The sequence below is a fragment of the Narcine bancroftii genome, chromosome 3 (genome assembly GCF_036971445.1).
Source record: "Narcine bancroftii isolate sNarBan1 chromosome 3, sNarBan1.hap1, whole genome shotgun sequence".
NCBI classification, from domain to species: domain Eukaryota; kingdom Metazoa; phylum Chordata; class Chondrichthyes; order Torpediniformes; family Narcinidae; genus Narcine; species Narcine bancroftii.
This window is the reverse complement of record NC_091471.1, coordinates 232,333,607-232,348,244: the sequence shown is the minus strand read 5'-3', so window position 1 is coordinate 232,348,244 and position 14,638 is coordinate 232,333,607. Positions and strand designations below refer to the sequence as shown.

General features: G+C 53.5%; 2 protein-coding genes across 3 annotated transcripts in view; both read right to left on the bottom strand.

Moving 5' to 3' along the window:
- Positions 1-3,728: 3,728 nt before the first annotated feature.
- LOC138758263 (integrin alpha-D-like) lies at positions 3,729-11,442 on the bottom strand. Of its 2 annotated transcripts, none has more exons than XM_069926947.1 (8): positions 10,880-11,442; positions 10,329-10,439; positions 9,793-9,855; positions 9,295-9,384; positions 6,234-6,332; positions 5,751-5,858; positions 5,301-5,468; positions 3,729-3,971 (listed from the first exon to the last, which is right to left on the bottom strand). In XM_069926947.1, the coding sequence occupies exons 1-7, from the start codon at positions 11,054-11,056 to the stop codon at positions 5,304-5,306; spliced, it is 813 nt and encodes a 270-aa protein (XP_069783048.1). In that variant the 5' UTR covers positions 11,057-11,442; the 3' UTR covers positions 3,729-3,971; positions 5,301-5,303. The 2 variants fall into 2 exon arrangements, with proteins under 2 accessions (XP_069783048.1, XP_069783047.1); XM_069926946.1 differs by lacking the exon at positions 3,729-3,971 and adding an exon at positions 3,979-4,369 and having other exon boundaries at positions 10,880-11,441.
- LOC138756775 (integrin alpha-D-like) overlaps positions 11,065-14,638 on the bottom strand; it is a 49,941-nt gene continuing 46,367 nt past the window's right edge. Inside the window, exons 21-23 of the mRNA XM_069923162.1 lie at positions 13,284-13,576; positions 12,648-12,785; positions 11,065-11,152 (exon numbers count right to left, since the gene is read on the bottom strand). Coding sequence (XP_069779263.1) covers positions 11,065-11,152; positions 12,648-12,785; positions 13,284-13,576 — 519 coding nt within the window. The remainder of the gene's footprint in view (positions 11,153-12,647; positions 12,786-13,283; positions 13,577-14,638) is intronic.

Genomic DNA, 14,638 nt, shown 5'->3' with positions numbered 1-14,638 from the left:
AATTATGAAGTTTTTGGAAGGTTTATTTAAACTTAAATTGACTGTGGATCCACTACTGGCTACCATTCTGAAAAGAACCCGTTTAGATCCACTCTTTGCTTCCTGTCTGTCAACTAATTCTCAGCACCGTGTACTTTAAGTTTATGTACTAATCTCCTGTGCAGGTCCTGATTGAAAGCGTTCTGAAAATCCAGGTATACCACATCCACTGGTTCTCCCTTAACCCCTCGACTAGTTATATCCTCAAAACATTCTATAAGATTTGCGCTTGCTAAGCGCTATTCCTCTCGTGATCCTAACTGCATCTAATTCTTCTTCTCTGCATTAAACTCCCTTGGCCCTATTTCAGCCCCTTCTTCTAAATGGCCCGAATCCCTCTGAAAGCTTTGCAACCCTTCTCCACTCTCCACAGCCCCACTGACCTGAGCACCTTTTGTGTACTGATTTACCGCCCCATTGACCAGATCATTTATACACGTGACAAACAGTATGGAGCCAATACTGAACCCGAATGTACCTTCTTGTGACAATAAATGCTTCATTGTATTGGGAAGGGTGGTGGCTGTCATGTGATAGCACTGCCCCCTCCCTACCTACTTGGGGGACACGTCAGCTGCCCATCAAGGTTTGGCTCCGCCCCACCCATTAGTGCACACCTTGCTGTTGGCCCGATGTAAATGACCTGGACTGGACTCTCCAGCTTGCCTGTACTCGGCTGTTGTAATTGGATTAACCCTCCTGGCACTGAGCCACTGGTTCCCGCTAATGACCTGGGCTGGATCCTCTAGTACTATAAAGGGCCACGCTCTCCTATGTACTCTCTCGACTCCTCGTGGCCCATGAGTATCACCTTCTGTATTGAGTTGGGGTGAGTCTTGAGGCCAGTTAGTTAGAGCCATGTCCATACAGGTCTAAGGGCAGGGGCACATCGCATTACCTTGAACTGACTGTTAACTGTCAGATTCATCTCCTTCTGAACTGTGTGTTCAAGTTAATTTAGCATTCCGATTCTCTTGTTTCCTCCGCACCTCTGAGAATATACTTGTGCTTTTTACCTTGATCTCAGTCTGGTTCTTAACCTGTGGGACCCACATGAACCTTCACTACTAACACTTCATTAATTCATATGTTTTGGATGTGTCAGAGGAATACTGGAATGAAGTATTTCAAACTTACTCCGTTCTTTACCCACGCTTGTAAACTTTACAACACAGCGGGGATTCCTCTTTGAAGATTACTTTTGTGATCTTTGATTTGTTATCAAGGTGGAAACGATTTCTTCCTCTGATAAGAATTCGGCTTCCCTTTTTTTGTTGCAGAACAGCTTCTGCTTCAAGATTCAGTTTATTGTCATAGTAATAAAACAGGGTTGTATTGCATGAAATTCCTTTTTTACTGCTGCACGGCAGACATTCGCCACTGGCAGGAACCGCCTCAGCACCTTTAAAGTCAGACTTAAACACAGACACAGTCAGACATACACAGTCCGACATAGACAGACTTGCACACAGACACAGTCAGACATAGACAGATTTGCACACAGTCAGACTTTGACAGACTTACAGTCAGGCATACAGACAGACTTGCACACAGAGGCAGTCAGACATACAGACTTGCACACACAGTCAGAATTTGACAGACTTACAGTCAGACATACAGACAGACTTGCACACAGACAGTCAGACTTACAGAGGCTTGCGCACACACAGTCAGACTTGAAAGACTTACAGTCAGGCATACAGACTTGCACACACAGTCAGACGTACAGATAGACTTGCGCAGACACAGTCAGACTTGCAAACTTACACACAGTCAGACTTGAAGACAGACTTGCACACACAGTCAGACAGACTTGCAGACTTGCGCACACACAGTCAGGCTTACAGTCTTACAGACAGACTTGCACACAGGTACAGTCAGACTTGAAAGATTTGCAGTCAGGCATACAGACAGACTTGCACACAGACACAGTCAGACATACAGACTTGCACACAGGCACAGTCAGACTTACAGAGACTTGGGCACACAGTCAGACATACAGACTTGCACACAGTCAGACGTACAGACAGACTTGCGCAGACACAGTCAGACTTGCAGATAAACTTACACAGTCAGGCTTGAAGACAGACTTACAGTCAGACATACAGACACAGTCAGACTTACAGTCAGATATACAGACTTGCACACAGACAGTCAGACAGACTTGCAGACTTGTGCACACACAGTCAGACTTACAGTCTTACAGACAGACTTACATACAGGTACAGTCAGACTTGAAAGACTTACAGTCAGACATACAGACAGACTTGCACACACAGTCAGACGCAGACAGACTTACACACAGTCAGACTTGAAGACAGACTTACAGTCAGACATACAGACACAGTCAGACTTGCACACACACAGTCAGACTTACAGACAGACTTACAGTCAGACACAGACTTGCACACAGACACAGTCAGGCAGACTTGCGCACACACAGTCAGACTTACAGACAGACTTGCACATACAGTCAGACTTGAAGACAGACTTACAGTCAGACATACAGACAGATGCAGTCAGAGAGAGAGAAGCAAAAGAAAGTGTCCCCAAGAGTCATCGAGTGTCCATAGATTCATTTCTGCAGCTGCCCAGAGTCCAGTCCAAGCCATCGGTGACCCCGAACTCCGGATCTGAACCTTCAACACAGTCAGGGACCCTTTGGCGCCCTCAGCATCTCCTCACTTCCCAGTTCCAATGCTTGGTGCGCCTCCAGCTGGTCTCCATCAATCCGTACCCCCAGCGCAAGACCCCACCCCCTGATGGCCGGCAGGGGTTCCTCGCCTCAAGCCACCAGCAGCCCCGCCACTGCCGCAGAGCACCCACCCCCCCGATCCACCACCGCGGTCACTGTCCCTGTGGGGCCAGCTCCCCAGCCTCTCCCTCTTAGTCAGTGGTGGGGGGGAAGGGTGGGAGAAGTGTGATGCGGTGCCCTGCTCCAGTTCCCTCCACTTGACCCCCACCATCCCAGTGTCTGCTGCCCCTTGTGGCTGCTGAACCCAGCTGTGATTACTAGGGGGGCAAGGGTGCTGAATGAGAAGGACAAACGGCTGGGGTGGGGGGTGGGGGCTATTGCCCCAGATTGAGGCAACATGCCTCCAATCAACGGGTGATCAGGATGGGACAGGGCGCTGCACTGACAGGTGAGTGCAGGTGTGCATCCCTGGATTGGTAGGGTTACCCCTGGGGAGACCATGGGCGGAGTGGAGGGTGCGCGGGATGGTGTGTGGCACCTCCTGCGGGCCATGGTGGGGAGGGGTGGTAGGTGCCGAAGTGGGGTGAGGGGGTTACAGAGACAGGGAGGGGTGTAGGGGACCAGAGGGGGGTTACAGAGATGGGGAGGGGTGTAGGGGAATGGATGGGGTTACAGAGACAGGGAGGGGTGTAGAGGACCGGAGGGGGTTACAAAGACAGGGAGGGGTGTAGGGGGCTGGAGGGGGTTACAGAGACAGGGAGGGGTGTAGGGGACCGGAGTGGTTTACAGATACAGGGAATGGTGTTGGGGATCGGAGGGGGTTACAGGTAATTGAGATGAATCAGGGAATTCCCTTCTCCATGGCTGATCCTGGGACCTCTGTGAGTTTGAAACCAGACCCAGCCCAGTTGCCCGCCACCGGCCAGTTCCGGAATGTTCTGTCCTGTCCAGCCATGTCAGAAGTCGGCGCCATCTCATGGAATTCACAGGGCTGTAGTCTCATGGAGGTTTTTTTATTCCCACCCCTCTTGATGGATGGAGGAAAAGAGCAGGTGATGGCTGGGGGGATGTTGAGTCGGTCCAGCAGTAAGTTCCCGGTACACACTCTGTTCCACAGGAAGAGGGTCGTTGGGGTACCCTGATGGGCTGATAACATCATATACACAGACCAGAGGGAGGAAGGGGGTGGAGGTTCCAGCGATGATCCATCGTAGGAAATGTAGGGCCTCATTCCTGACTGAGAGACATGACGGTGTGGGGTGGAGGGGGCAGAGGGGGAGGTGAAAGGAGAGAGAGGAGGGAGAGTAGGGGGAAAGGGGAGACATGGAGTGAGAGAGGGCGGCGAGGGAGAGGCAGAGAGAGGGGAGAGAGAGAGGGAGGGGAGACAAGGGGAGAGGGGCAGAGAGAAAGGGTTACAGAGAGCGGGAGAGAGAGAGGGGAAGAGAGGGGGAAAGGTGGAAGGGGAGAGATAGAGGGAGAGGGGGGAGAGAAAAGGGAGAGATGGGGAGAGGGAAAGAGAAAGAGAAGGGGAGAGGGGGGGCGAGGGTGGGAGAGAGTGTAGGGGAGAGAGAGAGGGGGGTAAGAGAGAAGAGGTGTTGGGACAGAGTCGGAGAGTGAGTGGAAGGGGATTGGGGACTGAGGGGGGGGTTAGGAGAGAGAGGGGGTGAGAGAGGGAGAGAGAGGGGGAGAGAGAGAGTGGGAGAGAGGGAGGGAGGGGGGATGGAGGGAGTTTCAGGGATCTAGCATTGACCAACATAGATAGAATCGTTCCCCTTTATTGAGAATTCTCCTACAAACCCCTTGCCCTCCCACTTTTACCTCCAAGCCATCCCACCCCTCCCTCCCCTTACATCACTCTGCTCCCTCCACCCATCCTTCTCCCCTCTCACCCTCATCCCCTTACTCCATTTGTCTCTTGCTCTCTGCCCCCTGTCCCATCCCCTTCCCTTTCGATACCTCTCCCTTCCCTCATCTATCCTGTTTTCTCTCCCTCCCTCCTCACTCTCCTCTCCTTCACTCCTCTCCCTGCCCCTCATCTCTAGCACCCTTCCTACCCTCTCCCCTCTTCTGCCTCTCCCTCTATTTCAGTCTCTCACCCTCCCCACCCCTCCACTCACCCCCTCATGCTTTCCCCAAACCTTCTCCTCTTGAACCTCTCTCCTCTTCCCCTACCTTCCCTCTCCTACCCCCTCCTCCCTCACTCTCCTCTATCCTCTCTCCCTGCTCCTTCCCCCAACCCCTCACCTCTCCCCCTCCTCTTTCCCCTCCTCCCCACCTCTCCCCTCCTCCTCCCCAACACCCTCCTTTCCCCCTCATCTTCCCCCAAACCCCTCAGCTCTCCCTCCTCCTTCCCCAAACCCCTCACCTCCTCTCTGCCCCTCATATCTCCACCTTCTCTCTTTCCCCATCCCCTCTCTGACTTCTCCCCTTTGCCTACCCAACTCCTCCCTCCCCTCTCACCTCCTCTTTCATCCTCACTCCCCTACCCCTCTCCCCTCCCCACTCCCTAAACCCACCTCTACATGACCCCCGACCCTCTGACCCCCTGACCCTATCGGCCACACACCCATCATTCTTCCGTCCCATTGGCCGGTGCTTCCTCGCCATTGGCCAGTTCCTGCTTCTCACTGGCCGCTGCTTCCTGCTCATTGGCCGTTGCTCTGGGGTCAGTGTCCCTGCTTGCTCCAATCATCTTCTCCTCGATCACCTTGGACCGGCGTTTGAAGAAGCCAAACTGGTGGGAGTTGTGGGAGAGAGAGGGCGGGTTCAGGGGAAGCAGCCAATCACAGCCCAGCACTGATCCCTGAACCCACCCCTCACTCCTCCCTCCATCCCGCCTCTCCTCCCCTCACTCCATCCTGACTCTCCTCCCCTCCCTCCATCTAACCACCTCCCCTCCCTCCATCCCACCTCCTACCATCCATCCATTCCCATCTCCTCCCATCCATTTGAACTCTCCTCCCCCTCCCTCCATCCAGACTCTCTTCCCCTTCCCCACTCGGCAAGGGGCTCTGACCTTCCACAGGATGAAGATGATGAGGATGAGGAGAAGGAGACCTCCCACAGAGCTGTAAATGAGGAGGGACTTCCGACTATATGCCACGATCTGCACCTCAGTCTGACTCTGAACCAAGAGAGAGAGAAGGGGTCGGTAATAACCCTTGGAGGGTGCGAGGGGAAAGGAGTGGGGTTCCCAGGGAGTGAGAGGATAAGTCCCTGGGGAGGGAGGGGAAAGGTTGGGGACACCACGGAGGGAGTGGGAAAGGGTGGAGTCCATAGAGAGGGAAGGGGTGGAGTTCCTGGGGAGGGAGGGGGAAAGGGTGTGGTCCACGGGGGGAGGGGGGTGGAGCAGAAGGAGGGGAAAGGTACCTGGGGAGGGAAGGGAAAGGGGTGGGATTTGTGGGGAGGGAGAGGAGGGGGAGGGAGAGGAGGGGTTGGTTTCCCCAGGGAGATAAGGGGATAGGGGAATGGAGGGGCGGGGTAGATGGTGGGATATTACCTCGGCCTCCAAGCTAACATCCAGGTCGTCATTGATGAACGAAGAACTGTTCAAGGAGAGAGTGACGCAACTTGACAGAATCACGAGAGATTCCTCGGTCTCCGACAGGGGAAAGGGGAGGTAGAAGACAGAGGAGGTGAGAGGAATGGAGAATGAAGAGGGGGGAAGGAGAGAGTGGAACAGGAAGAGGGAAGGGGAAGAGAGAATGCGGTGGGGTACAAGAGAAGTGGAGAGGGGAGAAGAGAGGCGAAAAGGGGGCAGGGTAGAGAGAAGGAAAAGTGAAACAGTGAATGGAGATCAGTCAGTAACAGAAAAGTCACATTCTATCCACCCCACGACACCGTAACACCCTCCGGTCCCCCACCCCATCTCATTAACCCCATCCGGTCCCCGACACCCCTCCCTGTCTCACAAACGCCTCGAGTCCAGACAACCCTCCACATCTCCATAACCCCATCCGGCCCCCTACACCCCTCCTTGTCTCTGTAACCCCTTCTGGTCCCCTACATCTCTCACAGTCTCTGCATTCCCCTCCGGTCCCCTACACCCATCCCTGTCTCGGTTACCCACTCTGGTCCCCTACACCCCTCCCTATATCTGCAGACCCCTCCAGTACTCTACACCACTCCCTGTCTCAGTAACTCCCTATGGTCCCCTACACCCTCCCATGTCTCTGTGAAACCCTCCATCTCCTACACCCCTCCCCATCTCTGCAAACCCCTCCAGTCCCCAACACCCCTCTATCTCACTGTAACCCCCTCTGGTCCCCTACACCCCTTCCTGTCTCTGTAACACCTTCCATTCCCCTAAACCCCCTCCCTGACACTGAAACCCTCTCCAGTCCCCTACATCCCTCCCGGTCTCTGTAACCCCCCTCCAGACCCCAACACCCCTCCATGTCTCTGTAACCACCACCGGTCCCCTACACCCCTCCCTGACTCTGTAACCCCCTCCCGTCCCCGACACCCATCCCTGTCTCTTTAACTCTCCCTGGTCCCCTACACCATTCCCTGTCCCTGTAACCCCCACTGGTACCCTACAACCCTCCCTGCCTCTGTAACCCCTCTCGTCCCAAACTCGCCACCCTGTCTCTGTAAACCCCTCCAGTCCCCTACACCTCTCCTTGTCTGTAACCCTTGACGGTCTCCAACACCCCTCTCAGTCTCTGTAACACCTTCCATTCCCCTACACCTACCCTGTCTCTGTAACACCACTCCGGACCCATACACCCTGTCTCTGTTACCCACTCCAGTCCCCTACACCCCTCCCTGTCTCACAAACGCCTCAAGTCCAGACAACCCTCCACATCTCCATAACCCCATCCGGCCCCCTACACCCCTCCTTGTCTCTGTAACCCCTTCTGGTCCCCTACATCTCTCACAGTCTCTGCATTCCCCTCCGGTCCCCTACACCCATCCCTGTCTCGGTTACCCACTCTGGTCCCTCCCTGACTCTGTGACCTCCACCTGTCCCCGACACCATTCCCTGTCCCTGTAACCCCATCCAGCCACCTACACCCCTCCTTGTCTCTGTAACCCTCACCGGTCTCAAATGCCCCTCCCTGTCTCTGTAACACCCCCTCCAGTCGCCTACAGCCCTCCTTGTCTCTGTAACACCCTTCGGTCACCTACACCCCTTCCTGTCTCTGTAACACCCATTTCCCCTACAGCCCTCCCTGTCTCTAAAACCTTCCGGTCCCCTATACCCCTCCCTGTCTCAATAACCACCTCCGGTCCCCTACACCTCTCCCTGTCTCTGTAACCCCTTCTGATCCCCTACACCCCTCCTTGTCCCTGTACACCCTTTGGTCCCCCACACCCCTCCCTCTCTAGGTAACTCCCCCCAGTCCCCTACACCCTTCCTTGTCTCTGTAACCCCCTCCAGTCCCCTACACACCTCCCTGTCTCTGCAAACCCCTCCAGTCCCCTACACCTCGCCCTATCTCTATAACACCCTCCGGTCCCCTTCACCCCTACCCCTGTCTCTGTAATGCCCCTCCAGTCCCCTACAGCCCTCCCTGTCTCTGCACTCCCCCTTCAGTCCACTACACCAACCCATCTCTGTAACCCCCTATGGTACCCCTCCCCATCTCTGTAACCCCCTTTGTCCCCAACACCCCTCTCTGTCTCTGTAACCCCCTCCGGTCCCCTACACCTCTCCCTGTCTCTGTAACACTGCTCTGGTCCCCTACACCCTGTCTCTGTTACCCACTCCGTTCCCCTACACACCCCACTGTCTCTGTAATCCCCTCCAGTCCCTTACACCCCTCCCTGTCTCTGTAACCCCCCCTCCAGTCCCCTACACCCCTCCCTCTCTCGGTAACCCCCTACAGTCCCTAACATTTTTCCCTGTCTCTGTTGCCCCCTACGGTCCCCTAAACCCCTCTGTGTCTCTGTAACCTCTAAAGTCCCCTACACCCTTCCGTCTCTGTAAACCCCTCCAGTCCCCTAAACCCATCCATGTCTCTATAACCCCGGTCCGGTCCCCTACACACCTCCGTGTCTCTACAAACCCCTCCAGTCCACTACACCCCTCCCTGTCTCTGTAACCCACCATGGACCCCTTCACCCCGTCCGCCCCGTCTCTGTAACCCCCTCCGGTCCCCTACACACCTCCGTGTCTCTACAAACCCCTCCAGTCCACTACACCCCTCCTTGTCTCTGTAACCCACCATGGACCCCTTCACCCCGTCCGCCCCGTCTCTGTAACCCCCTCCGGTCCCTTACACACCTCACTGTCGCAGTAATGCCCTCCATTCTTCTACTCCCCTCCCTGTCTCTGTAACCTCCTACGATCCCCAACACCCCTCCCTGTCTCTGTAACCCCCTCCAGTCCCCTACACCCCTCACTGTCTCAGTTATGCCCTCCATTCCCCAACACCCCTCCCTGTTTCTGTAACCCCCACCGGTCCTCTTCACCCCCTCCCTGTCTCTGTAACCCCCTCCCATGTCCTACACCCCTCCCTGTCTCTGTAACCCCCTCCAGTCCCCTTCACCCCTCCCTGTCTCTGTAACCCTCTCCAGTTCTCAATATCCCTCCCTCGCACGTATTGGAGCCTCACCTTTCCTAGGGGAATGATGGATCCCTTCAGATCGAAGGTGGTGAAGGAGTTTGGAAGAGATAAGAGCTGACAAACCATTTGTTTGAACACCTGTGGAGGGGTGAGAAAGGGTGTTGCATGATGGTATTCCTCAACTCTCCTTCCCAACGTCCCTCCCTCCCCCCTCACCGTCCCCTCCATCCCTACCATCTCCTCCCTACCTCCTCACCATCTTCTTCACCGTCCCCCCTCCCTCCTCACTGTACTCCCTCCTCACTGCACCCTCTCCCCTCACCATCCCGTCCCTGTCCCTGTTTTCCAATCACCGTCCCCTCCCCCTACCATCCCCTCCCCCTCCCGTCCCCCTCCCTCCTCACCATCCCCTCACTCCCTCCTCACCATCGCCTCCCTCCCACATCACCGTCCCCTCCCCCCTCACCATTCCCTGCCCCCTCACCATCCCCTCCCTCCCTCCCCATCACTGTCCCCTCACCCCTTTTCTGGTCCTGTGAGACACACCTTACTTCCTGTTGAGTTGAGTGGAGCTCCCTCCTTGAGGTTCCTGCACGCCTTCTCTTCATGCTGATGGAAACAACAGTGATCACTCAGGACAGGAGATCACAGGCAGTTTGGCCCATCACACTGGGATGCAAGAGAGACTGTTTGGCTCATCTGTCTGGCCTGTGTCCTGGGGTCAGGAATGGCAAAACTTTTCGCTCTCCACTTCCCTTGCCCTTCCTTTTATCCCTCCACCCCTCTTTCCACCCACACTTACCCTCCCTCTCTCACCCTCTCCCCCCTCTCTCTCTCACCATCTACCCCTCTCTTCCCCTCTCTCTGTCTCCCATTTCTCTCCCCTCCATCTCCCTCTCTCCCCCTTCTCTCCTATCTGTCTCCTCCTCTATATCCCTCTCACTCTCTCCCCTCTCCCTCTCTGCCATCTCTCGCCCACCTCTCTCCCCCCACTACCCTCCAAATGCTCTCGCCACTCCCTCAGTTACTTTGCGCACCCCCCCCACCCCCACCCCAGCTCCCTGCCCACTCCCAACACTCACAAGTGGGGCTTCAAACAGGACCTCCACATCCCAGGACACCCAGCCGAGAGGGAACATGGCCAGCGAAAGGGTCAGGGTTAGGGGGACGGGATAGGGTCCCAGATTCTCCACCTGCAGAGGAAGAGGCAAGAGTCTGAGAGGTGGTCGGTGGTCCAGAATCAACCCCACAGATTCCCAAGCCCCTCCCTCTCCTACCTCCTCCTCCCTCCCTTTCCCTACCCCCTCCCTTCCCTTCCCCCTTCCTCCCTCCCCTACCCCCTCCCCTCCCTCCCCTACCCCCTCCCCTCCCTCTCTACCCCCTCCCTCCCTACCCCCTCCCCTTCCTCTTTCCCCTACCCCCTCCCTCTCTCCCTCCCCCACCCTCCCCTCTCCCTCCTTCCCTTCCTTTCCCCCTCCCCTCTTCCCGTCCCTCACCTCCCCTCCTTCCCCTTCCAACCCCCTCCCCTCCCTCCTTCCTTCCCCTTCCATCCTCCCCTTCCCTTCCCCCTTCCCTCCCTACCCTCCCCCTCCCCCACAGGTGCCGGAGCGGTGGGAGATGGTCAGGATCATACTTTGTAACGGTGAATCACATCCCGTTGTCCTTGCTCATCTCGCCGGAAGTGGACGTACCTCGCGCTCGGGAGACTGCAGGGAGTGGAGAGAAGGGTGAGATCGGAAGGCATGGGAGCAGCCATGGGCCATTCTGCCCATTGATTCTGCCCCAGCCCTCCTATCGTGAGCTGATCCATTCTCCAACTCAGCCCTGCTGCCCGGCCTTCTCCCCATTACCCTTTGGCAAATCGATCTGCCTTAAATCGAGCCTACAACCTGGCCTCCACAATCGCCTGTGGCAACAAATCCCAGAGATTTGCCATCCTCCAGCTGAAGAATTTCCCTTGTACCTCTGTTCTAACGGACACCCTTCAGCCCTGTAGTTACGCCCTCTTGCCCTGAACTCTCCCACTGTGGGGAACAACCCTTCTACATCTACTCAATCCACGTCTTTCAAGATGTTTCAATGAGATCCCCCCCCTCATTCTCCTAAATTCCAACAAGGACAGGTGAAGAGCCGTCAAACACTCCTCATGTGATAACCCTTTCAATCTCGGAAACAGCCAAGCCAAACTTCTCAAGAGTCCTTCACTGTCTTGAAAGAGTACAGAAGTTGTGGAATGGAATATATATCTGGGAGATAATTGGTAAAATTAGAGTAGGTTATATACATACACAAATTTTAAAACAGATCTTATTTGAAATACTGAATAATTCATATTCAGTGACTTATGGAGAATACTATGCACATTCCACAAGTAGATGCTAATTGAAATGACATCATCAAATGAATAGACTATTGTTTTGGAGGAGACACTGGCTATTTGCAAGTATCTTTGGTGCTCACAGAAAGGTCACTCCTGGACTTGTTTACCTAAAGCAACAGATGGGAGCAGAAGGATAACTCCTGTGGTTTGCTGAAGAAGGTGGGGTTTTTTTGTAAGTGAGGGAGTCACATGGGCTTTCTAGCAGTCTCAGTTGGGGAGAAAGAGAGAGAGCTCTCTCAGCCAGTGTGTGTGTGACACTGAAAGCAGCTGAACAGCGCAAGCCAGGAGAAACTTGTTGGAACTGAAGAAAAGCTCCAGAGCGGCGGATGGCTGGAAGTGCTATCTGTCTGATGTTTCTCTTGGACTAAGAAGAATAGAAAGGAACTCTGTGATAGCCTGAAAGAAAGAAGTTATCATCTGCAGAACCCTGATGGGGAAAATTTCATCAGTGAGACATTGAGGTGACTAATGGTGGTACCTCAGTGGTGGAAATCCTGGAACCACAAATCTCTCTCTGCAAACCCTACAAGAACGTTCCTGAGTGGTAACTATTAACCTTTCAAGCACCAAAGCCTGGTGAACTTTATACACGTTAAATTCTGTGCACAGTATAAGAATTGCCTCCAACCAGGGAATTTGGAAGAGGAAGTGAGATTGAACTGCGAACCAAAGAATTTTTCTTAAATTTATACACACGTCACATACACGTGCGCTTAGAATTAGAAGGGGGTTAAATTGGGTAATTAAGTTAATAGTGATAAGTTAAAGTTTGATTCTGTTTTCATGTTTAAAGATAATTAAAAACAACTTTTTTGTTTAAATAACCATTTGTCGTGGTGAATATCTATTGCTGGGTTTTGGGGTCCTCTGGGCTCAAAACAGGTGTAACTTTGCACAAAACTGCCTTCTGCCTGTTGTGAGGCAGGCAAGGAGTCAACATTAAAGCTTCCACGTCAGCATCATGACCGGGCATTTGGACCCTGCGGAGCAGCGGTGTGTCTCCACTCCTCTGGGTATGCACCTTTCATTCCCGCCATCTTCCTTGCAAACCTCTCTAACGTTGGCCCGACGCTGCTCAAAATACTCCATGTGAGGGATCGCAAATGCCTCATAAAGCTGGTGTGGTCCTCCCAGGAAGTCGCAGTGGCTGGGGCACCCTCTGGATAAGTGAAGAGATGTTAAGTGTCCAGGATAGGTCATTCGTCAAGTGAACTCTGAGGAAATTGGCGTTCTCCACTCTATCCACCACAGAGTCGCCGATGTGCAGCAGAGAGTGGTCGTCTATAGTCACCCTGAAGTCCACAATGTTCTCTTTTGTCTTGTCCACATCGAGATTCAGGTTGGCTTTCACACACAAGAACAGAATTGATCATCGTGAACAAGTCACGAAATTCGTTGTTTTGCAGCAGCATCATTTATCGAAACCACCTGACAACATAAATAAATAAAACAGTGCACGAAAAGTCAGGCCATGTCTGTGGTTCATCGATCATCCAGGAATCTGGTGGCGGAGAGGAAGAAGCCGTCCTTGTGCCGCTGAGTAGCTCGTCTTTAAGCGCTTGGACCTTTTCCCCGATGGTAGCAGAGTGAAGAGGGCCTGGCCTGGGTGGTGGGGTCTTTGAGGAGAGAGGCTGCCTTTTTTAAGACCCCACCTTACGTCGACGTCTTCGATGGAGTGAGGTCTGGTGCCTGTGATGTCGCAGCCGAGTTCACAACCCTCTGGAGATTATTCTTGTCCTGAGAGTTGGCGCCTCCGTACCGGGCAGTAATGAAACCAGCCAGAATGCTCTCCACGGTCCACCCGTAGAGGTTTACGAGAGTCTTTGGTGACAACCTGAATCTCCTCAGACACCTCACAAAGTACAGCCGCTGGTGAACCTTCGTGATGGCATCAATGTGGAGGATCCAGGACAGATCCTCAGGGATGTCGACCCCCAGGAATTTGAAGTTCTTGACAATAGAACATTCTAGCACAGAAACAGGCCCTTCAGCCCTTCTAGTCTGAGTCAAAACATTTTTGTTTTGCCCAGTCACACTCTCCTGCACCCAGCCGTACCCCTCCCATCGATATACCTGTCCAAATTCCTCTTAAATGTTAAAATCAAGCCTGCATTCACCCCTTCAGCTCTTTCCACACTCCCACTCCTCTCTCTGTGTGAAGAAGTTCCCCCTTAAACTTTTCCTCTTTCACCCTTAACCCATGTCCTCTGGTTCGTGTCTCACCCACCCTCAGTGGGAAAAGCCAACCTATATTTACTGTCTGTCCCCCTCATCATTTTAAACAGCTCAATCAAATCTCCCCTCATTTTTCTATGCTCCAGGGAATAAAGTCCCAACCTGTTTAACCTTTCCCTGTAACTCAGTCCCTGAAGTCCGGGCAACATCCTAGTAAATTTTTTCTGCCCTCTTTCTATCTTATTGAGATCTTTCCTGTAATTCGGTGACCAAAACTGCACACATTCTTCCAAATGTGGCCTCATCAATGTCTTGTACAACTTCACCATAACATCCCAACTCCTGTACTCGATACTTTGATTTATGAAGGTCAATGTGCAAAAAATCTCTCTTATAACCCGGTCCACCTGTGATGCCACTTTCAGGGAATTATGTATTTGTATCCCCAGATCTCTCTGTTCCACCTCACTCCTCAGAGCCCAACCGTTCACCATGGACGTCCTTTCTTGGTTTGTTCTTCCAAAATGCAACACCTCACACTTGTCTGCATTAAATTCCATCGGCCATTGTCCAGCCCATTTTTCCAGTTGGTCCAGATCCCTTTGCAACCTTTGAAAACCTTCCTCACTGTCCACAACGTCTCCAGTCTTAGTGTTACCTGTAAACCTGCTGATCCAATTCACCACATTATCATCCAGATCGTTGATATCGATGACAAACAACGATAGTCCCAGCACTGATCCCCAAGACTCACAACTCGTCACTGGCCTCCAGACTGAGAAGCATCATCCACCACTACTCTCTGACTTCACCAGTTCAGCCATTGTCGAATCCTGA